At 36.5% G+C, this 27,700-nt stretch overlaps 1 protein-coding gene across 25 annotated transcripts in view; it reads left to right on the forward strand.

The window, feature by feature from the left end:
* The window catches only part of ROBO2 (roundabout guidance receptor 2), a 625,847-nt gene that overhangs the window by 208,085 nt on the left and 390,062 nt on the right, over nucleotides 1–27,700 (forward strand). For all 25 annotated transcript variants that reach the window (XM_068691004.1, XM_068690931.1, XM_068690919.1 and 22 more), the window contains exon 2: nucleotides 3,372–3,698. In XM_068691004.1, the coding sequence (XP_068547105.1) occupies nucleotides 3,557–3,698 (142 nt within the window). In that variant the 5' untranslated portion in view covers nucleotides 3,372–3,556. The remainder of the gene's footprint in view (nucleotides 1–3,371; nucleotides 3,699–27,700) is intronic.

The following is a 27,700-nucleotide window of genomic DNA, read 5'->3' on the forward strand; positions in this document are numbered from 1 at the left end:
AGGTGTGTTTTTGTCCAACAGCATGTAACAACTAATTTGAAATCGTTACAGTCCATCATGGTAATGGCTACTTAGGGACTCTTAAATTCAGGGGTTATTCACATGCTGTATGCATCCCTGAGACGTAAGTGTATTGGAAATCCTTGAGGGAAAAATTGAGAAGGAAGCTGCATGGATAGCCCAGGATGCAGCACAGACTGCCTGCTTCAGTGAGGCACCTTGCTGTCTTGGATAGGCTGTGGTTCCTTCTCACTCTCCAGTGAAAGGAAAGAAGATATCTTCTGGTCAGTTAGCTCATGGGATTGATATTATCCCTGTTTCTTCTAAATTAGGTTGTATCTGGGGGGGGGGGGGGGGGGGGGGGGGGGAGCTACAGTGGAAGAATCGAAACCTAACAAGGAAAACACCATATGACGCGGTCACTTTCAGGCACGTAGACAGCCAGAAAAGAGGTGATGGGGTCAGGTTTTTGGTTTTGTTTGCTCTTTTAAAATCGGGGTATCTTTTTGGAATAGCTGTTGGTGCTCTGTTTATATTTGAAGGAGGAAGTCCATGGTTGATTTCTTGTGTTTTCCTTCCCCTCTCTTAAGTGCACACCGAAGGAAATGACTTGAAGCAGTTGATTGCAGAAGGTACACCCAGACATCCCAGGAATGCGTAGTATGAGCCCCCTCCAAACATAGCCCAAGCCTCTCTTCTTGCTCATTGGCACCATCTCTGCTGCCTGCAGCTCAGCCCTTCCTTGAGCACAGACGTTAGTAACCATAAGTTTTGTGATTATACATTAGTAATGAAGAGGAAGCATTAGTTGTGTTATGACCTGAGGTGAGGCTTTGAATTGGTCTGTAGAAGGCAAAAGGTTTCATTTGTAGTGGAAGAAAGCCCTTTTCACGGGATTGGATAAGGTCTGTAGTTGTCTGTAGAATGTGCTGCGTGGACTTCTGAGCATTGTCACCAAATATTTGTGCATCAGAAAACTACTTCATATTTTGGATTTGTACTTTTCATTGTTGTTACAAATTTGGTTACTTTTTGCTAACTGTCTAAAAATGTAGTGAGATCTGCCAGTCTTCTCTGACTTCGGTCGCTCTGAAATTCTTACTGGTAATGTTAGGAATTTCTTAACGCAACTGGTGAGTGGCTTTGTCTTCAGAGTAAGAAATGAAATAAGCTGGTAGATATGTGTAGAGAACATTATATGTGTCTCAGTGTTTGCACTTTACTTTTTTGTCCTATGTATTGTGAAATTCATAATCTATAATGGTGATTTCAGTCTTTTTCAATGTTGTGTATGCAGTCACAGCATAGAGATACCTAAGTTTAAATTCTCCTGTTGGATTGTAAATGTAATTTTGACAGTAGAAGGGGCAAATGAAATACTTTTTTACTATTCCAAGTGTGTTCTAAGTATATCTGTTTGTGTTTTGGTATAAATTGTTGTGCGTATATGCTAGCAGTATGGATTTACAGATACCTTGACTGTACTGGTAGTAGAATCTGGTAGCTGCTGAGAGAGTCCATTTGTAGAGGAGTGGCATAGCACCTTATTTCTATGCCAAGCCTTAGTTTAATGACCAGAGTGTTAGTAAGACTAAGTCCAAAGGTGGATTCAGTATGTAGAGTGGGTCCTTATTCCTTTTCTCATAACTTTTGGAATCAGTGAGGTGTTGACAATATTTTTAAATGTATAATGCCTAGAATATAGTTAAGATACTGTTATTAAATCTTGTTTCTACTACTCAGCAAAACTGCTGGTCAGAAGATTGAGACAAATGTTTCACTGAACTGCAGAAGCTAATATAGACCTTGTATTTAAGAAGTGCGGCCCAATTGTGCTGGAATGGCAGCACCACTCAAAGGATTTTTATGACCCATGCTAGAAAAGATGGTTTGCGCTAGCAATTAGGAGGGCAGTTTTTATGAGGAGCAATTTAGAGGCGTGAACCACTGTGATCAGTTTGTTGCAGAGAAGCTGTTTGCTAAGCTAATATATTCTAATTAAATATGCAGTAATGAACTATATCTGAATAGTTGAAGCTCAAGTTAGGAGTGCTGGACCTTGTGTTTCTGTTGGGTGATGCTGTTCTTGCATATATTCATCTCTGCAATTTGCAAATAGCTGTAATGAGAAGCATAACCATTTTGAAAAAATAATAAACTTTCTTTGGGTAAAAAAGGGTGTTGCAAAATTTGGATACTGTTGTGATACTGGTTGTTTTGTTTTGTTTTGTTTTTCACAAGAGTTCATTGAAGGTTCAGGATGCTCTGATTTTGTGAAACTGAACTATGAGGTAAAGTCTGTGATGGATGGTTGGCACTGGATTGTCTCCAGGATGATAAACTCAGTGCTTATTGCTTTCTCATACCGTACTTTTATGGGGTCTCCCCTCCTTTAGCACCTCTCCTCTCTATTCCAGGTTGTTAGTGATGGGAGTAAGTGTGTGTTGGTAAAGGATGGAGGACAATGATCCAGTTGTGCTTCTTTGCTGCCCCAGGCTGTAGGAAGGCAACTGAGTGTAAAGGAACTACAGACGTAGTGTTGAAGTGTCTGCACAGCAAAATACAGAGCAAGGCACAAAGCTACTACTGTAGAGTCCACTAAATTACTGTTGTATGCCTGTATTATATTTGTGTGTGTGTGCGTACATACATGCAATTCACTGAAAATTTCTGAAATGTAGTTGACATTAGAGATTTCCAAATAAAAGTAGAGATTATGAATGACTTCAGATACTTTAAACAGCTAAAACTGCCAACTACTGCACTAGAAATTAATAAAAGAAGGGATACTTGTCAGGATTTAATTGTTCTTTTTTTTTCTTCTGTATTGGGATTTTTTTCCTTTGCTTTCCATACATGCACAATGCACGCTATTAAATGGCGCGGGGGGAGCTGGAAGGGGGGGGGAAAGAGTTAAACAATGGGTCCAAAGGACTTTTGGAGATGTCCATATGCCAAGTCTGACAGATGAAAGGATGGGAGAGCAGTGGCCATGAGTGGCATTTGAAAGGGTGCAGGGATCTATAAGCTAATGTAAATAGAAAGATTTATGTTACAAGGAAAAGATGTCATGCTGGTATATGTAAGAAATTCTCTTACATACACGTCCAGTCTACATGTGGTATGGATTTGTTAATGTCTTGGTCAGAGGTGTGTGTTTCTAGTACAAAGTCTGGTTATTAGCTGTGAAAGTCTGTGATACAGTCTCTGACATCAGATAAAAACAATAGCAGATGATGTCATCTGCGTACAGGTTGTCTTTTTCTTTTTTGTGAAAATTTTGGCGGCTTTGAAAGAAAAACTTGTGAGAACTTTCTGTGAAGCCAAACGTACAAATAAATTACTCTTCCCCCACTCTTTTCTTTTTCTAGGATCTCGTCTCCGCCAGGAGGACTTTCCACCTCGGATTGTTGAGCATCCTTCAGATGTGATAGTTTCTAAAGGAGAACCAACGACCTTGAACTGTAAAGCTGAAGGACGGCCAACTCCCACTATCGAATGGTACAAAGATGGAGAGCGAGTGGAAACTGACAAAGATGATCCTCGCTCCCACCGTATGCTGCTGCCTAGCGGATCTTTATTTTTCTTACGAATTGTGCATGGACGCAGGAGTAAGCCCGATGAAGGAAGTTATGTTTGTGTAGCAAGGAACTATCTTGGAGAAGCTGTGAGTCGCAACGCATCTCTGGAAGTGGCATGTGAGTAAAGTTTTGTATGATTAGCACTGTGTAAGTCTTTTAAAGTTGCTTTCACACTCTTATCCAGCACTCGCGTATGTTCAGCAGTTTGGGAGATGAATTCAGGTAAGTATGGCATTTTGTCATTAGCTATAGCTCTTAGTCAAGGTATTTCTATGTGCATTTATTCAGTAGCAGTGACCATACAGAATGTGATTTATACTGAAGTAGGATTCTAACCAGTGTATAATCATGATTGGCACAAGCATGGACAAAGGCTAATCTTCCTCTAAAGAATAATCTAATTTCTAAATTATGACTAAAGTTGGTTATACTGAAACTAATGTGGAAAAATACCTATCATTTAATATAAGGTGCACTGTCTGTTTCTCTTTATTTAGTCATCTGTTACCTCAACAGAAACAGACAGCTTCTTGGCGACTCATGTTCTGTACTGCTGGAAACCTCAATGCATGCTCCTTTATCATAAACTTGATACAGGCATCATTCATTATGTGAATGGCAAGTGAAATTGTTGGCCATTTCTCATATCATCCAGAGCAGTCTTACTCTCTATTGATTGTCTTAAAGGAGAAGTCATCACTGCTCTTACAGAGACCACCCAGTATGCATGATATGCTTGCAGTAGAGTTACCAGAGGCAGTCATTATATTCATATAGCAGACAAGCTCATCGTACATGAAATACAGTGTTTTGTATGTTGATTTTTGCTGCTTGGTCATGTTGGGGGAAAAAAAAACTTTTTTTTTTTTTTTTAATTCAGAGTATCAACTAAGAGTAGCTCTGTTTCTTCACATAAATGTGTGTTTTAGTAGAATTATAAATGTTGTCCTCTTCCTGGAATTCAATTTTCCCCCCACAGTTCTTTATTTGACACTAGTTTCAGCAAAATGTGTATGACTGAAGTAGGGCTTCAGCACAAACTTGCATCACTTATTTGGTAAAGAGTGGATTTAAGTATTCACAAGAAGGCATAGTAGTTTAAATAATGAAAAAACAGAAAAGAAAACAAAAATATTCCTAATGCAGTCTGCAGACTCTCATAGCTATTGCTATGTAATCTTCAATATTTTCAATAGGTTTCAATATTTTCATAAATTACAGAAAATGCTATTCTTGAATTATTTAGATGTTGGCATAGGCCACGTAGAACAGACTTGTTCACTGTACTTCACCTGTCGTAAGCAAGAGTCGGAATTGTTTCAAATGAAAAATGAAAACAGGTTTGTTGTTCATTCAAGTCACTAATAAATGCACATGTGCTGATATAAGCTTCAGAACGTTACTCAGTTTTGGTAGTTATTTAGGACTTGAGAAGACGACTGATTTGTGGAAGGTTGAAAGCTGGGTGAGTATGACTATATATAAACTTGAACTGAATAATTTCTGTTTGTATGTGTGGTTTAAGCTGTCTGTAGAGAAATCCTATGTGAAAAAGACAAACATTTTGAAATCTTTATGGCAATCCTGTGGAGATTCAGACTTCTCATTTTGAAGTTCAGAAGGTTGTTCTAGGTATGCTTTGAGTCATCAAGTTGAAGTGATTGGTTATTTTAAAATTCAGAGGTGTTCTATATTCTGTCAATTTTTACTGCTCCCTTCTTCAGTGGCCTCTGTGTGACTCTTGTTACAATATCCGCAGTCTTTGGAGCTACTTTTTTAACCACTGTATCTGGTGGCAGGTCATGCATGAACTGCATGTGAGACAGTAGAAGACTTCAAAATAGCAAAATCAGATTTCATTGTCAGAAGCATTTTAGAGAAGGGTCATAGAACATGCAACCTGAGATCTGAAACCACAGCCAAAGTTTCTTCAATAGCAACATGCACCTGACACCAGATTATTTTACTGTTTTCATAGCTTTGAAATGTAACTGACTGAAATTTTCCAATTAAACGGTTTAGCAGTCTAAAGCTGGCATTCCATTTCTACTTAAATTTAATGGTGCTTTGTCTTTCCTTGAGCCATACCATGGCTGTGCTTAAAGGAAGGTATTTTCAAAGGGAAAAAAAAAATGTGATAAATGTCTTTATTACTTGGTTAATTTTAGAGATTCTGCTGTTTTATCCTCCCTGGTTGTGAAAGCACATGGCAATGCTAGTCATATATCAAAAGAATCCTGTGGAGGATGATAGCAAAACTGCCCAGTTTTCTTTGGGTTTGAGACATTTTTTGTTTGACTTTTGGCTATAAATCAAATTTTCAAGTGACTTTCAGGGATCAGCTATTTCAAGGCTCTTAACTGTTTTTCTAATGCTAGCATTTCAGGACTGAAGAAGGTGGGACGGCCCTGCAACAGTCCAGTTGCAGACTAGGGAAATGAGTTGTTGCTGACAGTCTGCTGTCAGCGGGGCGTCCTCCTACACCTGTGTCCCGCTGCTGCTTAAGGAGGTTGAGCTGCCTGGGTACCACGGCCCTGCCTGAGGGAACCAAGACAGCCCCATGCTATCAGGGCCTCCTTGTGCTGTCTCTAATGGTGTTGAAAACTGCTCTTTTCACACCGAGCTACACTGTTTTCATCACCAGAAAAAGGAGGTTATCCTTTGCTGACAACAGGGTTTTGGATTATTAGCTGACTGTAGGTGGCCTCAAATTGTGCCATTAGAGACAAACCGCTGCTTTTTGTGGGTCTAAAATGCTTGAGTCTGCTGTTTTCCTGAAAGAATCAGTAATTGTTTTACTTTGCTTATTAAATTGTCAGTCCCCAACAATGCGCACTTGGAACTTTTGAATGATTTATGAAGAAATATATTTATTTTTTTCGTATCTGTTAAGTGTGGTCATGCTTGTGTATTCAAGTGATACAGAGATGTTAATTGTGGCTTATTCTTTTCTCTTTCCTTTTTTCCCCTCCGTGGACATCTGGCACTGAGACTGAAAATCTTCTGATGTATCTGTATTATTATTTTATTTTTATTTTTTTGGCATAAAGACATAAGAAAAAAACTTAAGTTAAATTCAGTTGGTTCATGTAGTGATTCAGAGCGCCGAATGTGGCCCATCTTGAATACAATCACTTTCCCCCTTATTTCTGGAGTGTTTTTTTTGCAAGTCGATGAAGTCCCCAAGCTCTTTCTGACCTAGGAGCAGTTAACTTTCCCAAGCAAGATGAGTTTAGATGCCAGCCCACCTAAAGCAATTAAGTCTGCTTTTAGATCCATGCCTACTCAGAGCACGTGCATACAATCAAGAGCAAATATTTGGTTGTGCCGATATACTCAGAAAAACAGAACCATGGAGTCACAGAATATAATTCTCAGAAAACAAAGTCTCAAAGTCAGTGGAACAGTGAGGAACTTAGGCTTGAGAAGTTACTTAAACAACATCCTTAACACATATGACATGATTTAAGAACCTTGTCTTTAATTTTAGAAGTATCCATTCCAGAGGGATACCTAGGAAGGAATAGGTGTTTGTATTTGAAGGCACAGTTTACGATTGATATGATATATACCATTTCATTCTTGTAATGCATTAATCCATGATGTGCTTTCTGTGGGTCACTTCTCTTTTTCCCTTTGAGGAAGCTCCTACAATAAGAAAGAAAAAAATAATGCTAGCAACAAAACCATTCTTCCATTGTGTCTGTGGCAAATTCTGATGTATTCGTATATTCTATGGTTAAATCTTTTAAAAATAAAGTTTCTAGTCCTAAAACTATTTTTAAAATTGTATTCAAAAGAATAAAACATTTCTTCTCATTTTAGTATATTAAAATGTTGCAGTTCCTTAAGTGAAACTGAACAGGGATTGGTATTATTAGAAATATCTTAATGATGAAATTGTCTTGAGAGGGTTTTAGAAAAGGGTAGGTTTGAATTAATCTTATGAAATTATACATTTTATAAAACTGTTTTAATTTTTGGAAGCCATTCTTTTAGACTTTTAGTTTTAAAATGAAAGCAGTTTTTCACAGTGTAAGAATTGACAATTGAAACTATGTGGTTGAGTTTTCCATTGGGAATATCAGGAGATGCATTTGCAATAGCTACCCTAGATAGGATTTCAGTTGCAAGCACTGGGGTGCCACATGTAAGCAACAGAAAGAGCACGAGGGGTCCTTGCACTGACTCAGGCAGCCTCTGATCCAGCCTGAGTCAGCAGCAGCCCCCAGAGAGAGCAGCTGTAGCCCCAGGTGTTAAATATGTGACAGCAGCTTGATCTATCGACCACTGTAAGAGCAGGCTTTGGCCTAAATGAAAATTCATGAAAAATTGATGAAGTCCCCAGATTATTTTTTCCCCCTTTTCCTTTTTCAGTGCTGTGCCAGTGCAGCGAGGAGAGATTAAATGAGGTGTTGAACGCTTTAGTGGCAAGGAGGTTGTGGTTCAAAGGTCGTGGGTCAAGGGATGGAAAAAAGACCAATTTTCTACCTTACTTTCTTTTAAAAGAAAACAAGGCTTTTCAGATTAGCCGGGATTTACTTCCATTTTAATATAAGAATAAAGCTCAGGAATATTCACAAATAAGATTCCTTTCTGTGTGGCTTGGCAAAGGGTAGGAGTGCGTGGGTTGGTGCTAATAGAAAACAGTAGAAGACTCAGATTCATAATTCAATTGGAGAACCAGAAATAGATTGAATTTTGTGACGGCTGTACAAATTTGGGCTTCCATCTCTCCAAGTCTGTGCTTGAACTGAAGTCATTTGGAGAAAGAAGAGGTCTTGCATTATTTATGTCACAGATTGCTTGAATAGCAGGCTTTGGAACACTCTCCAAACATAATGATCCTGTTTATGTTAAATCCAAAACTGAATGATGTTTTATCTGTAACAACAGCAGTTACAGTAGTACACTGAATTTAGTGTGAAGAGTCACCGGTGTATTCCAAAGCAAGCGTAAGCCACATCTTAAACATGGGAGGCAGTAATTTTACAAATAAAACAGGTATGTTGCAAGACTAAGTGAATAAAGTCTGAGAGGTATAAAATGTGTGCTGTGTGATCATCTTTGTACCATAATGCTAATGACCATTTGGTGAAGCATCTGCAAAAGACTACAATATGTTCGTAATAATGGAATTCATTTGAGATAGCTAGGATAAAGATCACCTGTAAAATAGCATTAAAAACAACAAAATGCATGACTGTAAAATGGGTGGATAATTTTTCATCTAGCTTCTGTTAAACATATAATTTAAATATAAAAATTGTTATGAATTCTGATACTCATAATTTCAAAGTCCGGCTTGCTTTGGTCAGGGTTACTTCGGATGGTGACATGTGAAGTGTATAAGTTGATTTAATTGAATCCCTTTCATCCTCATCCTTCTCAACAGTGTGTGAAAAGCTTCCTATCTGAACCTGCAATCTTTTGCTCACATTAAGACAGAAGTAATTAGTGTCGAAATTGAAATACTGGAGACTGCTTCTTACAGTGTGGTGGATGAGCCATAGTAGGACATTGAAAATCATTGTGCTTTTTCTTGCTTTTCATTTTTCTGAGAAGAAATGTAACAAACCATGACTATTATTGCAGCACACTTAATGAAAACAACATTCTCCCGGAAGAAGAAAATACATAAAATTGCATCTGGTTAGATAACCAGAGACAAGTCAGGATTTGTAAGATGGGATGAATGTTTTTAACCTGTGTATTTCTGAAGCTTACAGTAAGAAATTTTTGTTGATTAGGTTGAAACTATTGGGAATACCATTGTTAGAAACCATTAAATAAACACACTTTTGTGTAGGGCATAATTTAATTCTGACAGTCATTATTTGAAATGAGAGGTTAATAAATACCAATGAATGAAGGCGTATCAGATAAATCAAGACATGACTAATGTCTCATCCCAAAGTCCCCTTTTGATCAAAAAGTTCTGATTATTTCATACATGTATATTAGTTTGGCTTTTAGCTGTGTGCATTTCTGCTGCTTCTGAATTCATCTGGGATTAGAAGTATAAATGCTTGTAAGGGTGTGATTTTTGCCCCAGTTGCCAGAGCAGATTAGTATTTTGTTAGAGGTGCTCTTCATTGAGATAAGCTAAATTGTATCTGCTGATTTTAACACACTTCTCACAAACTGTTTAAGATTATGCTTCAGCCTTAATACCCTCGATGTGATGAAAACAGTACTTTCTGTCCTTGTCCAGTAGGATTTAAGCACATGACTGCATCACTAAATCTTCACTTCTTACCGTTTGACATGCATATCTAAATGTTTAATTCGAGGCCAAAAATGCTAATGGCTTATCAAATCTAACAGCTATCACACTGATGGTTGATCCAAAGATATTTAACATGATTTCAGTTGCTGCAGAATGCTTCTGATTTCTCCATTTTCTTCTTCTGTCTCTTCTTTGTACTGTTGTCATCCTATAAAAGATTTTTTGTGGGTGTTCAGAACACAATGAGCGCGAAAGAGAGATGTTCAGGCTTGCACAAAATAAGCAGGTTTTGGTACCTGAGGAGTGTTCACTGTGAACGCCTTACCTTAGTTGGTCATGTGTGCTGAGAAGATGCCCAGTGAAAAATTTCCTTAACAGCAGGAAATTGCTTCCAGTGTGTAAATGAATTCCTTCAGAACTGGTCAGAATGTCTTTACAATGTACCCCATTGCTCTGTGTAGACATACACACTCTAGTACTATGCCCAGCTTTACCGTAGTAAAAGCTAACATCCAGAGCTTTCCAATTTCTCTCATCCAGAAATGGTTAAAGAAGCTTTCTGTAGGATCTCTGCTTTATTCCTTGAATTTTTCTCTCCAGGGTCTATACTTTTTCCCACCTAAAAAAGAACTTTCAGCATATACATTTTAGAAGCTATTTGCAGCACTCTTGATCTGAATCTGCTTCTAATAATTTCTTGCACATTTCCTCATTTGATTTTTATTGGCTTACTTCCTTCCCTTTGCCTTTGATTTTTTTTTTTTTTTTTTATCAAATCCTGCTGCTTATATATCTTTGAATGTTCTACCTGATAAAATGTTGAAAGCAAAAGAACTGTTGATGACTTTACAGAAACCTTGAAAGAGATCGGCTATTGGCTGATCTTCTGTTAGTGTGCATGTCTCGTACTCATTTTTTAGTTGACATTTCTCTGATTTTTAGTTCATTTGGGAAATGAAGGAGAACAAGATAACACTGCATTTTTACACCTCTGTTCCCTTTGCTTAGGAACCTATAAGCACTGTTTGAATATTAATTGGAATATTAGCTATTGTTGGCTTGTGCTTCAGACATGTTGTACTATTCTCCAATGTCGAATAGGCTTAAAAAATACTCATTTGAAGCAGTACTCCAGACCATTCATTTGCAAATGTTGCATGATCTCAATACAAATGAAGTTCATTACTATGCTAATTAACGGCAATTATTAGGGTGAGATGGGTGGATATTTTATATGTATGTATATACACACATATATGGATGTATGTGTATAGCTTTTTATTCTGATAATCACTGTATTTGTTTGAGAAAATCATCTCTGAACAAAGACAGGAAAAAAAAAAAAAAAAACAAGAAAGAAGAAAGAAGGCTGAGATCCTGGTTACCCTTCTTCCATCCCTGGAGGACTAAAATTTAATCAAGACTTCGGTGGTACTTCCACTTCAGCAGCTCTCACAGATGTTGTACCTTGAATAAGTTACTTATACTTCGAACTTATGTGGGAAATGAAGTAGTGGATTTTTGTTCCATTCCTCTTACTTGAAGTTTTCAGGTGGCAGTGGTGTGAATTTTTACTGATGCTTTGGAAACTTCCTCATCATGTTAGAGGAGGGAGGTGCACAGTTACTTTCTGCTGTCTCAGATATGTCTGTTGTTGTATAAAGGGATGAAGAGATGTGAAGAACTAGGAGCCCTGGGTCATTGAGAAACCTGTATTCTGCGCAGCTGTATGTTATAATTCCATGCAGAACCATTTCAAGCTACCCTTTGAAAACCAATTTGTTTGGTTTCTCCTAAATCGCCTGAGCTCACACCAATCCCTATTTCTGTTGGAAGACTGCCTTAAGTCTTAAGTCTTAAGTCTTCCAATGGGGAGAAAAATAGTTCTGAAGTTTCCAATGTAAAAATAAACATGCTTTATTTACGCTTGTTCTTGTGATAAGATTTTTCTTTAATTCAGTTTATTTTTTCTTCTTTGCGTTTATAGACCACGGTGGTGTAGCTTCTCATGCATCCTGTTGCTAAGTTTAACAAGAAAAGCTTGTCTTCTTTTGGAAAATGTTTACTTGGTCCTAGCAGTCCTTTCTTCACCTGTTCTAGTGTTCATTTATTTTCTGAGACGTGGGTGGTTTAGACTGCATGTAATATTTAAAGACTGGCATGCCATGCATTATGAAACAGCTTTTAATAACTACCTTCTCTGTTCCCTTATCTATATGTCCTATGATCATGTTTGACTTTTTTTAAGCATTTGGTAGCTCATTAGTCATTCTGTAGTAATCTGATGCAGATCCTTCTCTTCCTCTATAATTTGTAACGGATGACCTTCTACTTTACAGCAAATTTCCCTGTGATCAGTTCTAAAGCATATGACGTTGCGCTTTCCAGCTTATCTAGCATTTCCTATGCTAGTCTTCAGTATCATCCAGTTCTTCCTGTTTAATATGATCCTCCTGTTGAGTCCTGCTGGGCTTGTTGCCTAATCTTGTACATCAAAGTAGAAGGTGGCTTTGGCGTTCAAAATTGGCAGTCTCATAATCCACCTGCACTGTGCAGGAGAGGACTTCAGTGCTACTAATTGGACTTGAACCTGTCTCTTGCCCATCCATTATACAAAATTGTTAAATGAAATAAATGGGAAATAGATGCGTTTCTGCCAGCCTATGAACAGAATACCAACCCAGCCTGTTAGAAAGCCTGAGACATGGGAGCATCACTTGTGGGAAGGAAATTGTTTCACTGACTGTCACTCTGCTTCTGTTGCATTTCAAAACAACAATCTGTGCATGAGAATCTTAGAGGAAAATGTCTCCAGCTCAAGTGGATAAGGTGGATTGTGATCTTGCAAAATAATTCATGTTGGTTAATCTTTCGAATTACCTTTAAACTTTAATATATACAGTCCCTCCTCTGCTCTACACATGCGTGCACATACAAGTATATTTTAGAAGAACCTAGTCATGGAAAAAGAACAAAAGAATTCATTGCAACCCTCTAACTGCAACTTTGGGAATTAATTATTGGTGCTATACATTGTGTTCTTCATGACTGACAGTATTATAAAAGCCTAAAGCTGACAGATAATAGGATGATCGTCTTATATTTTTAGCAAAGACAGATAAGTGCAATTTTAGGTGTGGTTAGGATGTAAGAATGCCTATTTTTTATCCAGGGGAAAAAAAAAAAAAAGAAAAAACACAAAGAAATTAGTGACATCTCAAGACAGCATTTAATTAATTTCCATGTTAAATGCCAATTCTTCATGGGTTTTATTTGCACATATAGCCTTTAGAATATGCAGACTATCAGCTGTGAGCATGAACAGACACTTTGGTTGCAATATGGCCATGCACAAGGTCTGAGAATCCTACCTTTTTTTTTCTTTTTTTTTTTTTTTTTTTTTTTTTTTATTAAATGCAATGGTCACCGGGGTCACACCAGTTGGGCCATCCAGCCCAATGTCTGTCTTAGTGTCAAACAAAGACTCTGTGAGTTTAATGTGAGTTTAAACACCTTAAGTGGTTCATTCACCTCATGGATTCTGAGAGAATGCAAATGTTAGATTAAGAAAATTGGGCATTGCCTCCTAACTGGAAGAGAGGCAGTTGTAAATAAGAAGAAACAAATAGACTGCTTGTTTGATTTGGTAGCTTTTTGCTGTTTTTAGTAACTGTAGCAAGCTAGCATCTCTCCTGAGTCCACAAATGTTTAGTGGACAGGCAGATGCTCTATCTACTTGATACAATTACAGTGATAATTCCTCTTCATCAGCCCAAAAGGTTTGCTTAACATCTTTAGAGACCATGAGAAACACTGGCCAGTAAGTTTCCCCAATTGGAAATGCTGCAAAGGGTTGTTCTCTTCCCGCCCAGCTCAATAGTACTTTGGAAATGGCTCTTAATCCTAACATCTTTTCAGGCTGTCTTTTCTTGTCTCATTCACAAAACTGTTGGGAGGGTTTTAGTTTGTTTGTTTGTTTTAAGTTTTATTTCTATATGTAGCTAGTTCCTCTAGGAGAAGAAAATATGTGCATGCAAGAAAAGGCCCTGGCAGTATTTTAGAACTTATTTCTTTTCTTGGTTAGCATCAGAAAAGGCCCAGGTAGTATGAAATGTGTAATAGGTGAGAGCATCTGTTAGGGATGAAACACTGAGTCATCTTAGTAATTGAGATATTTGTTATCTTTACTTCAAGATTGTCCATGTGAAAGAAGTGTGAACACAGAATTACAAGTTCCCTTTCTTTCAAATTAAGTTGGCAACAGAGCCAATATGAGAGGGAGCAATTTAGGTATACACTAGATATTACTAAAGCAGCCTGGAAAGTTGAAAGAACCTTTTGAAGGCATGTCAGGACGGGTTTCTTTCCTAGCAAAGTATCTTGGTTACTAAAGAGGAAAAGATGAAAAAAATAAACTCGCATTTTTAAAAAAACTATTTTCTTTTCTGTTTCATGTATGTTGTTTCTACCTCTGTCATCTAATTTTTATGTATTTCTTCTATATTTCAAGTTTAGGACCAGGAACTAGAAATCATATCTTCCTTGAAGTAGTCCAGTTCTGGGTTTATTAGATTATGTTTGCTGTTTGGATTGCTGGAGGAAGAGAGAAGTAGCCTCTAGTCTAGATACTCATCTGGGAAATGTGATGTGAGACACTGCATGTGCTAAAGTTGGAGCCCCTCCTCATTCAATCAGCATCTATACAATTTTTATCCTACCCTTTCATTGTAGGAGGAACGTAAGTACCTGATTCAGATTTGTAAATTCCACTCCTAGAGATGTGTGCCTAAAACTCAGTGGTGACAATTCTGAACATCAGACTTTTTTGAGATTCAGAGACATCTAGTCAATGTCTTGTATCATGTTGATTGCAGAACTACAAGCGGAAAGCAAATCTTCTGATTGGCAACATGATATCTTAAGAATATGAAGGATATTCTTCATTTAGTTTATCTCCCTCTGCTTTCTACAAAAAAAAGGTGATTTTTTTCATGCTTTTGTTCAGATTGCGTTCCCATCTGAGCACCATCTGATTATGAATGTATTAATTTCTTGAAGTTTTTGGCTTCTTAATGTTTTTTGTGTTATATGAACTTTGATTCTGTCAAACTTATTGAATGATGTGGATTTTTTTTCCTCCCTTGAAAAACACTCTCCCTATATATATGTGTGTATATATATGTATATATAAACTTTTATATATATATATATAATTTTTTTGAGAAGTGGGTCATAGGGAAAAAAATCACAGAAGTCCAAACTAAAGGCTTCCTTTGTCTCCAAGAAATTGACATCTAAAACAAACAGATGGGTAGGGTGGGGAAAGTAGGTACACCTTGATCAGAAAATTGTAGAGCTACTTTTTCCCCTACCACTGTAATTAGTGTGAATGATATCTCCACCAGAACCCATGCTTTTGCATTTTTTTTGGGGAGAAATTAGAAGTGGGGAGTGTGGGGCAGAGGCCTTGCATGCACCTGTTTGAGTGTGTTTTGTTTGTTTTTTTTAACTGGATTTTCTTAGCAGATATCTTGGTCAGGTTGTAATGGTTGGCTTTCACTTACTAGAATAAAAGCATGTCTGACTATTCTGCTTTTAATTCACTTCCTAATTTTGCCATTCATCAAAATATTTTGACTAGTAATCATAAATACACTGTGCATATATGCAGACCTAGGCTTGTATGTCACTTTTCTCATTATACACCTGCATATTGAACAAATGAGGATTTAGTTTCTGTCATTTTATTCCAGTGCTGCAGATGTGCTTAGAAATAGTTTAATAATACTTGTTTTCACCTCTCTTGGAAATAATTTGGCTTTTGCAGAATGGTTCATTACAAGGAATAGAGATGTAAAGAATGGAATTTAACAGCTCTGAGAAACTGTTCCGTTTTGTATCTGCGTGTCATTATAGTCCTAACAGTGAAATACAGATCATAGCATGCAAAATATTTATTTATTTAAGGGTTCATATTCCCATTGCTTTAGCAAATTATAATGAGTTATTGGCAATATTGTTTGGGATCTGTACAGCATACAGTTGTATTAAATATATATGATAGAGTTAAAATATAATGTAATTTTAAATTTATATATAAATGTAATTATTTGTATGTGTGTGAAATACATAAACATTTACTCTCACTGATGCATATTGCTGTTCGTATACTGGACAGTGCAGAGGTTCCAGTGTTGTTTGTCGCTGTCTGTACTTTAAAGAAGCTTCTTTGTTAGGAGCATAGTCTGTGTAATACAACTGAGTATAAGATGTATGCATTTTTGTCCGCTCTCACTGTATACCAGAGACGGTCATTGTATACTATTCTTGCACCATTTCCAGTAGTCTAGCAAATATGCAAAAATAATTATAGAATAAATGCTAAATTAATACTTTCAACTGATTTTTAGTGGTCTTTTCTGCAGCATTCATGCTTCTGCTATGAAAACATATATCGGGTATTTGTTAAATGCTTATTTTTTTGTTGTAGTTTTTTAACCAAGGAGACAAAAAGCCCTACAAAGTCAAGGGACAGTGTAAGTAAGCATCTGTACTTGTTTCCATATGCATCAACTGCAGGAAATGTGCACACTTCTGCCATTCTTCCACCACCCATGCCAAACTCCTCAGCTGAGGTGACCTCTGAAGTGACTGCTGCAGTGAGTGATGTAGTTAATGAGATCCAGCGACACCATGACCCTGACCCTCTCATGGCCCTGGTTCTCCTCATCCATCTTCCTAGCCCCACAGGCTGTGATGTGCTGGTTGGAAACAGGATCAAGCAAGTGTGAATAAACAAGTTCAAAGCTTTCTGTCATGGCTGCCAACACAGAACATCAGGAAAATGAGACATTAATAATGTGGTACTGGGGAGGCATGTTGCTTTGCCATGAGAACACCTGGGGAAAGTACCACTTTCTAGGCGATCAGTTTTTTACATGCTAGGAAAAGTTTGTTTAAGACTTCTGTGAGGATCTGGTCTGCCATTCTTCTTAGTCATGAAGCTGGCAGCAGTCAGAACAGAGATAGAATATATCATCCACAACAGTGTTGAAAAACCTGCAAAGAAAGCAGCATCCTTTGCTTGTATCATGTGCTATGTGGGCTCAGATTCAGCAGAAGTAACTGGAGACTTTTTGTCTTTTTTTTTTTTTTTTTTTTTTTTAAATCTAAGCTGTTTACAAGAAAAAAACGGTCTGATTAAGGAATATTTTACAAGAGGAGTTTTGGGCTTTGTGATATATTTATATATATATTTGTGATATATATGTATATATAACATGTATATATGTATATATATATATAACATATATATATCACAAATATATAAAAATATATATATGTATATCACAAAGCCCAAAACTCCTCTTGTGTGTGTGTGTGTGTATATATATATAATACACAAGACTTATTGAGGGAGGTATATATACTCCTCTCACTATATATATTATATAATATTATCTTATTTAATTATTTATCATATATTTATTTCATATATATATATATAGTTTTAATGTGGTTTCAGCTTGAATTCATACCTGTGGGTAAGATGCTGAGATAATAAGATACTCTTTTACTTTCCTGGCTGTCAGTGCTTCAGGTTGTACCTATCTTCTCTTTGTTGAGACACTTCCTTTACCCTGTGGCACTTTCTGATCAGTTGACTAGTTGGGGATTAAATACATTCATTTAGTTCAATGGGTCAGAGCTGTTGTGGGGGTAGAAAATTGCTGATGGATTATCAGTTTCATCACCTCTGACATCTGGCCTTAGCATAGTTCATCATCTGAGCATTCATAACGCATTTGCCCGAGCAATAACATGCTCAGCTACCTGTGTGATCATGGCTCTGGGTACTGGGAACATTGTGTTCAGGATTGATAGGACCAGTGTCACAGAAATTAGAAGGGCATCATCTTTTGTGGTGATAAAAGCTCCCATTAGTACTAACTACTGGAGAGTTCACTGGGGTCAGTAGAAAGCTTAATAAGTTACAAAGATGTAATTCACCTGTATTTATCTTTTCCTGTAGTATTTCAAGAAATAAAAGTTCTTTTCAGAATTGGAGGAGCTTTGACTTTTTATGGTTAACTAACTGTACACTTATGAGGCAGAAAATAAGTTATGATTTTTGGAGCGTAGAAGTGGCTATTTCATACTGAAATGGGTATCTTTCTAGAGACATCTTAGTTTCATTCCTGTTACACAGTAAATCTTATTATTATTGAATGACAACTTAGAATAATATTTTTTTCTACTGTCCAATCCTAAAATTACTGAGGGTGAGCCCAATTGGAGATGGTGAATTACTGCATTGCTAGGTTAGAAGAATCAGAGACTTCTTATGTTGAAATTTGTTATGAAATAGGAGGCAATGTGGAACATTTAAAGAATGAAGAGGAGCAGCCATTTTGGACACCAGAGCACTGCCAAGACAGATAAAGAGACAGTGGGTATCATGGTGGGGAAATTAATCTTTCAAAAATTACTCTAATAATTGAGATCAATCTTCTCAGTGTTTTTATTTGGTTGTTGTTGTTCTTGTAATTACACTAAACTTATACTAAGGAGATTTCCACTGTTCCACTTGTGGAAGTATTATGTTCATGCCTTCTAGGTTTTGGTCTTAAGAAAATAAATTGCAATTTTTTCAGTGGTATTGTAGCATTATCTATCCCCATAGCACCATAGCACCTTCCCACCACATTCCTGCGGATTCTTGTCAAGTGTGGGATACAGGGTGTTAAAAGTAAAGCTAGTTTGAACTTGCATATGTATTCAATAACCAGATATCCACCAGTTCTTTTATCGGGCAATTCTTTCCTTCCACAGAAAATGTTGCTACAATGTGGAAATGGTTAGTAAGACAAATTCCTTCGCTCTGGCCTGTTATTTCACTGAATAATTCTTGTGTTTCTCATTTGCATTATGCACTTCAGAAAGAGAGCTCATTTTTCTACTAGATATGCTTTTGTACTGTTATGTAGAAAGTAATGAGAGAGGGAGAAGATGTGGTAAAAAAGAATAGTAAATAACTGGAATGGAAAAAAAAGTGTGAAGATAAATTATTGAGGAAAAAATGCAACTTTTTGTTCTTCAACAGTTAAGGCCCTAAGGTAGGATTTTTCATTTATTGGCTGTATTGGAATATTTCATGACTTACGTATCATTTCAGAGAGAAAACCACTTCAAGTTGTTATTTCCTCATGTTGACATATCCTTATTTACTGTAAGCACTCAAGATATAAAACAAAATTAGAGGCCTGTGATAAGGTTATTACAGGATAAAAGGGAGATACCATCCCTTGTTACTGAAATAACTTAATATGTGGAGCTATATTGCAAGACAGCAGTTATGGAATATCGGCCATACTCTTCTTGTTCTAGCCATCGTGGTTGCATTTCTTTACCTTAATTTAAGGGTGCTGCTATCCTATAATGGAGTTTACTACCTTTCCCTGATAGTGCATACATCTTGCTCATTAAGTGACACTTAAATGTGACTTTATAGGGTATGTATAGTTATCTCTTAATTAAGGCATGTTTTATAGTCTTGATAACACTGAATAGGAAGTTTAGTTTTTCAGAACATGTTGTGATCTGCAGTGATCTTTTGTAGTGGAACTGGACATCGAGTTACCTCAAGTTACTGCTGCTGAAGTGGAAATCATGACAGACCAGGTATTTAACAGCTGCATAAAGAGCTGTGGTACAAGTGTGCTACCCTACCAAAAACACATTCTTTGCGGATGATGAGAGGGGTTTTATAGAGAAGGGAAATTTTCATCATTTAAAGTTGTATTGGGTCTGGCTGGAATGTTAACTTTCCCAGCAGCAGCCCATACAGTGCCGTACTCTGTACTTGTAGCTGGAACAGCAGTGTTATCACACCAGTGTTGTGTCTGCTGCTGAGCAGTGCTGGCACAGTATTAGGCCTTTCTCTAACCCTCCTAGGGGGTGGGCAAAAGGTGAGGAGAGAAACATCATTAGGGCAGCTGGCCTAAACCAATCAAAGGGATATTCCATACCATGTGGTGTCACACTCAGCAATAAAAGGTGGAAACAGGAAGAAGAGGGGAGGGGTGGGCTCTCGTTTAGAAGACGTTGGTCCTCCTCTCGAACACCGGCTGCGTGCGTTGAGGCCTTGCTTCAAGGACGTGGTCAATCATCGCTCATTTGTGGGAAGTAGAGAGTAATTTCTTTCCTCTGCACTTCCATATAGCCTTCATTTATTTTGTTTGTTTGTTTTCCTCCCTTCTTTTTATTTTCCTTTTTTTCCCCTCCCTTTCCCCTTTCCCTTTTTATTTTCCCCTTAGTTAAATTGTTTAGTTCATGGTAGTCTTTATTTAATTATTATAATTATTTCCCTTTAATTAAATTATCCTTATCTCAACCCGTGAGTTGTTCTTTGCTTTACTTCTCCCCCTCCTCATCTAAAGGAGGGGGAGTGAGAGAGCGGTTGTGGGGTTTAGCTGCCCAGTACGGTAAAACCACCACAAAAGTGTAAAAAAGCTTCTGTTTCGCATTATAGTAGCTGTTAAGAAATGTCTTAATACAATTGAAACTATTTATTTTACCTCTGTAGTGGATTAATAGTCATGTTATGGATAAGACTGGTAATTCCAATTCTTACAATTTTTAATCTAGTGGTTTTTTGTTTGGTTGTTGTTTTTTTTTGAGAGGCTTGAGAAATTTTCTTTTTCTTTCCAGTTCCAAGTCTTACAAATACCTAATCCCTAGTTGTCTTCTTTTAAATTATCATCCACTTTAGGAGCCATTTAATATAGCAGTTTTATAGAGATACCATTTAATTCCAAAAAGTTTACAAGTATGACATTTGAAACCTTTAATGTCATGTGCAGCCAAGGGGAAAATATGATGCTTTGGGAGGAAGTACACTGATTCACTGATTGAATTAAAAAAAAAAAAAAGTACTGTTGCCTCCCCCTAGGATTAAACTACAATTTTATTGCTAGTACTGAAATAAAAGTCAGACCCAAACCTTTCAGTAAGTGCTTGTGTCAGTTAAGCAATGAATGGATATTGTTCATGCTCGTAGGTTCTTTCACGGGCTCAAAATATTGTCAGTTATGGAAATGAAGTTGAATTAAAGTTTTGTGGAAACAGGCTGCAGAAACAAATTTTCATCTTCTTGTTCAGTTTGTAATGTCCATTCATTGAATGAAGTATTTGCTAGTGTAGAGTTTGATTTCCTCCTTTTAGCTAATTGTCCATCCAGGTTTTTCAGAATGGATGAAGGTGTGCTATGGTTTCGGTGGTTCTGCTACAGATCTGTGTATTACCACCTCCTTCTCTTTCACAAAATGACAGTTAACACATCTTTATCTCAAAAAAGAGTTTGTGAGATGAATATACTGCTGATGGGAAATGCTAAGATAACACGACTACCACAGATACTGAGAGACATTCTGTTCCTGTTGAGGAGAGCTTTGTTCACCCATTTTATGTGATCCGTATTTAATCACATGTGCAGCTTTGTATGCAAGTCGTTCCTTGAGCCCAGCGAGACTTCACATGCATATGGTTGTTCTTTTTCTTACATGTCTGCAAAGGCACATTAGTTTCAACTGCATACTTGATTTTTTATTTTTTTTTTTGATAAATGTCTTGAATATATTGAGAAGGGGAAAGTGATAAGAAGGCATTAATCTAGAGGGGATTATCCAAAAGCATTGAAGAACACATACAGTACTTGAAATTACTTTTAACCTAAGGTTGACATTTGACTTGTTTTAGAGTTGATAATATCCTTTTGAGATCTCTGATTTAAATCAACCTCATTAATTCTTGTGACTTTTCTTGTTTCTTTTTATTGACACATTAGCTGTATTATTTTAGAAAATGAATTCCAGTTCTTTGTCACAATTCCCTGTTACAAAAAATGAAGTAAGGTTAAACTACATGTATGCTTACAATATGACAATAGTTCTGCTCTTTCACTCGGGGAAGCATGCAGGAATTAACAAGTTAGACCCTAGAATTTGCATCAATTGTTGTGATGTCAAAGCTGCCATATTAATATTCTTAGTTTTCCATTTCAGCGGTTACGTATAATACAGATCAATCTAATGAGGTTTCAGGTACTCTAAGTACTTTTTGCTTTTACAGCTGCTTGGGCTTGAGTTAAAAATAAGCTTTTTAAAACACATAGTCATAACTGATAAAAACTTCTAGGTTTAAATAAAAGGGAAATTTAATTAGGAAGGAAATTAGCAAGGATGTAAGTTTTGTCTTTTTTTTTGCTTTGTTTTGTGTCTTTGTGTTTGTTTGTTTGTTTGTTTGCTTGTTTTTAATGAAACATCCTTGTATTGGGAAGCAGTGTTTAAATCTTTAAATCTGTAGAGTTTGTTTTGACTAAGTTTTTAGGTGGTCTTAGGTGGGCCTAAGAATGACAACTCATCTTACAAAAAAGAAATCTTCTTTAACAATTATTGAGGTAGATGGTGCTTAGTCCTTTAATAGCCAGGTCTATCAATGTATTTTCCCATCTAAATATTGACAGAAAAAGTAAGAAAGCTTCCTAAAACTGAATGCAGTGCCCTAGAGTATTCAATTCAGAGTTGCAGTATTGAAGCCTTTTCAAATTTATGCTAAGAGCGTGAAGGTTTTGTGTATTATAATTTAACCCAAGGCTTTGTTCAGTACACTGCATTTTACTAATATACCAAGTGTTAAATTAAAAAAAAGAAAAAGCCTTGTGATGTCTCATCATGAGAGCATGGTGTTCTCATGAAATAATGTCACGAACAGTGTCTGATGTATTTAAAGCTGAAAACGGATGGCATTTTCTTTTTCTTATCTCCTCTCCACCTTTCTGGTCCTTGGCCAGTATGTGCCTGCATTGCTTACATTCTAGCTATACAATATAGATAAATGTGGACAATTTCATGGTGGTCGCCAGCCAGGAGCCAGAGGAAATTGTGTACTCAGAAACGGTGATTTTTTTTTTTATTATTATTTTTTTTATAATTAAATCTGCAGATAAATTGGTAAAAGAATAAAGCCCTGTGTCTTGAATGTAAAAGATGAGTGGTTTTAATGAATAAACCTGTCTATCTATGTAATTGAATAGTTTTGAAGAAATTTAACCACTGTATTTCCTTATGAGTACCTGTGGAGATGCCTCTAAATGGAAGAAATTGTGGACAGTACATAAATATCAATTTATTTTTATGCTCCCCTGCCTGATATTTTGTTTTTGTTTTGTTTTAAGATCTTTACTAGGGTTCTGGCATAGAAGATACGTTATTAGGGAACAAACCACAATAAAACTTTTTTCTATTTTCTACTATACATCGTAATTAAGGAATCAGATACTGCTGGTTTATTTTAAGCTAACATTTTTAACAACTCTTTCCTAAGATTGCTTCAATAAAAGGCAGGTATGTAAAGATAAACCAGAAGTTATTTTGGCTTCTTATGGCATGAATACTTCAAAACTAATAATAGTGTGATTTCTAACTGCCATCTGCATGCCATCTGTAAAATGGGCTAGCCTAGGAGTCTTGGAAAGCCTTTACCAAATTTATTTTAGGTGGAGATTCTGTTAAAGGAAGCATGCAAGTACTTGGAAGCAGGAAGGAGGGTGATTTGTGCATCTGGGTTTCAGTTATTTCTGGGTGTTTCTGATTCTTGTTTGGCCAGTGGGCTTGAGAGGTGCACGTGGCTCCTGCATACCATTTCAATACGGCTCATGGAAATACCAAGCTCTGACTTGTTTGCTGGAGTGCTTTAGTGTGGTTGGGGGTGAGGTCCGGTCCGAGCATGCAAACCATTGTTTGAGTAACCTAGGTTGCCAGCAGCTAAAGCAGAGCAGAGGCATTTGTTACGTGACATGTAAATGTGATTTTTTATTTATTTATTTTATTATTATTATTTTGTGGGGGTTTTGCTTGCTTGTTTTTGTGTGTTGCTTCTTTTGTTGTTGTTTTGGTGTGTTTTCCTTTTAATTTGCATACAGCAGGGATACATTTGCCTGTGATGTGATTTTTTTTTAATAATGTAAACTTACGTCTGAAATATGTATATGTTGTATATACATCTTATGTAAATGTGTATTTATGTAGATAAAGGGTTGCCTGTCAAACATTATTCTGCTTTTATCACAGTAGTGTGCAATTATATGACCATTTACTTCATTTTCAGATGGACCACAGTCTGAATCAGTGCCCAAAATGGATGGTGCTCAGTTATTTTTCACAAGATGTGAAAAATAACATGTTCAATGTTTTGCTCAAACTTCAGTTACTGTGTACTGCTGAAATCATAATTTAAGTGAGGTGATGTTTTTGTGGCTTTTTGTTTGTTGTTTTTTTTTTTTCCTCTTTACAGTTTTTAGTATTGTTCTCATTCCAGCTCTTATCTTGAATATAGGAGGCAACATTAGCAATATTATGCTGACACAGAACAATGCCAGGGTACTTAAATGGTACTGGCTAAAGAGGCAGTGGCAAATACAGAGCTTGGGTCTTTCAGACTGACTTTTTTACAGTTTGTTCTTCCATGACTCTCTCTTGACTTTTGGCCTGTCCAGGGAATGGAGAAAGAGTAGCTTGGTGTTAGGATTATTTAATGTGTCAAAGACTGAAGGGGAGCAGTGAAATCTGAATATCTCACTGATTCTACCACAGCTCTGACTTTTTATGTCAAATTCTCAGACCAGTGGTCTAGGCCAAAGGACAATTCATCAAATTTTCATTCTTTTGAAAGGAGCTTTGCAACAGGTACTAGAAGATAGATCTTACAAGAAATCAATAGATTGTCACCAACTGGTGAGACCATGTCATAGTACAATTATACAATTAGTTCAGCTAGTTCCTTTCTATAGTATTTCACTTAGAAATACTTTGCTCAAAAAGAGGAAGTTTTCTAAATTTTCTGTATTTGTAAGTCAAATCAAGATCTAAAACCTTAACTGATGACTTAGCTTTCTAGCTAGCAGGCTAATTTTTTTTTTTTTTTTCTCTCTTGTCATTTGGAAGTCTCAGCTTAAAGAAATTATTAGACCACAGTCTCTCTGTACCTGCACCTTTCACCTACCTCTGTAAGTGCAAACAGTAAAGAACTCTGTTGTTTGTACCTCTGCTGACTTTTACATGCACAGAGCCATGGAGTGCTGATAAGTTATACCAGAGAATCCACTGTGTGTAAACAGTCTTACAGAACTTGGGAAAGTCTCATCTAATAAGCAGATTGCAAAGGAACGCATAGGTATTTCTGAGCCTTCCATTCATGAAAGTTCCCGTTTTTGCTTGAACTCTTGATCTTTTCCATTCTTCAAGTAAGAAAGTGGCTTTAGCTTCAGCTTCCCTAAAACAGCTGTTACTACTGATTTTTTTGCACATTCTGTCCGTTACATCTAAAATTTGTAAAAGCTAGTTGAAAGTTAGCGTAAGTTAAAACAAAAATGCAACTTGAACTGCACTTTGATCCTTGAGGGTGAGTGTATGTGAATATATGTATTTAACATAAATGCATTTCTATTTGTGTTCCAGTATATTAATTTAAAGCAGTGAAGAATATTCATCTAAATCACCTGCTCATGTTATCTCCTCTTAACCTTAGTGTGTGATCTGGAAGCATTATAGTTCAGCAAACAAAATGCACAGTATTTATATATTAATGAAACAAATATTTCAGAATTTGTAGTAAACAGATGCTATTTGGTTTTCTCCTAATTGATGAAATAATATAGAGATATCTAAAACCACATTGGTTATTACTATTGAATGTCACTTGATACTCATCCCCTATATGGAGATTTGATCCTTGGTGTGGATTTCAGCATTTCAAATCAAAGTATAACAACAACAACAAAAAACAGACATAAAACCCTTTGAAAGCTTACCCACTGGCAAATTACTCTTTTATGAAGCCTTATCAGGGCCATAAAAAAGTGGCAGTATGACCCTTGTGTATCGTGAGGAAACTTGGTGACATTTAGCCAAGTGGCATATCATCATTCAACTGAGGCAGAGCAAGCAAAGGATTGGGTTAAAAAAAATAATAATAATAATAGTCTGTTAAGAAGAGAAATTCTGGAGACCACTGTGAAGTTGAAGTAAGGCTTCCTATTGTGTATGCAGCTTCCAGCCGTTGTACACATTTGACCCCCAAATGACAAAATAAATGAAAGCTGCTCTTCAAAGTAATGCAATCAGTTCAAAAATATTGTGCTAATAAAGTTATAAATTCTAATTGAAAGATTTATGGCAATCCATTTAGTTGTTACTAGGTTATTTGTGACAGACAGATGCAGAGTAACCTGATTAGAGCCAGCATTGTGATGACTTGTAACTGCGGAGGGGAATAAAGCTTTAAACCATTGTCATAGCCCATTCTCTGAGATGCATTTGGAAGCTGATTTAAAAGAAAATATATGGCCATTAGGCATGCGTTTGCAGCTGCCTCAAATAGGTTGGCCCAAACAAAGTGCTAAAGTGACTAGCGGGTCTTTCTTTACCTAAGTTTTAATTTGTAACTTAATTTTGCAGATGGGTTTAGAAGATATTCTATTAAAACATTCTCTTCAATAAAATGAAGTTTTCCATTCATGTTAGGAGAAAGAGTCTTAGTTCTGTTAATGATGGAAGTCCTGGTAGGGACATTATTCTTTTGGATTTGATAAACTTTATAAAAAGATACTGCCCGTATGAATATACCCTTGACAATATTTTTAAAAATATTTTTAATAAAAAGATGAAATATCCACGCATTTGAATGAAATATAATTTGTAATTAGAAGAGCTTAGCTTTGTTAGAACTAAATAAGTTTGATTGGTTCTAGAAACAGAAGGATGCTAGCCATTGTCTGGTACGTGTTCCTAGACTTAATACATAAAACGGACATTGTTTTCATATTTTCCTTAAGGTGTAATGTGTTCTAGTGGTGATGCCTGTAGAATCATTCTACAAGTTAGAATCAAGTCAATTATGTGTTTGTTATGCTTGTTGACCTACTTATTGTATTCAGGATTAAGATAGGAAAAAACTGTTTTGTTTCATCAGGAATAAAATGTATCAATGTTTGCAGTAATACTTTGGCACTGTGTATTGTAAAGCCATTCCTAGTCAGTCCCTTAACTTCAGTATACCTCAGTGCTTTGGCATGATAAAGCAATGAAGTGATCCAAGTTCAGACTTAGTGGCAAATGCTGGTCTTAGCCCTTCTGATTAATACAGATCTTCTGCTGTAATATGGGAATTTACATTATATTCAAAGCTATCAAAATAGACACAGTAGCTGTCAAAGGACACAATTTTGACACAGCTACTCGTGTATTGAGAGTTAAATGTTTTTTATGGCTCTAACCTTTTAAACTAGTATGCTTTACTTACTGGCATTCATTTAAAAAATTGTTTGTCTAATGCTATACAGGGATGAAAGAGATACTAGTTTACCTGACAGAGGATGAACTGTAGATCTGATCAGTGAATTGATTATTAAATTCTCTGTTAACGTAGAGTAGGGCAATTTCTTTGACAATTTACAATACTGGCTAATTTCCTGTTAGTATTGACTAGTAAGTGAATTAAAATAGTAGGACCCCCCACCTAGGCGGGGGGTTGGAACCAGATGGTCTTTAAGCTCCCTTCCAACCCGACTCATTCTATGGTTTAATGAAATACCAAACAGGAAAAATTGTAAAGTGTGTGTCTGTATTAACAGTTCTTGTAAAACATCTATATGTTTTTGTGTATAGTAATCTTTTTTTTCTCTCTTTTTTTTTCTCTTTTTTTTTTTTTTTCCCCTCTAATGTAAGGCTGCTTTCTGCACCTTACCAAGCTCTGTTATCACTTCATATGAAGAGGCCATGTTTGACTGCCTTCAGGATGACTTCTTGTGAGTGCTGTGATGGGGAAAGAAAAG

The sequence above is a fragment of the Anas acuta genome, chromosome 1, assembly GCF_963932015.1.
Source record: "Anas acuta chromosome 1, bAnaAcu1.1, whole genome shotgun sequence".
Lineage (NCBI taxonomy): Eukaryota > Metazoa > Chordata > Aves > Anseriformes > Anatidae > Anas > Anas acuta.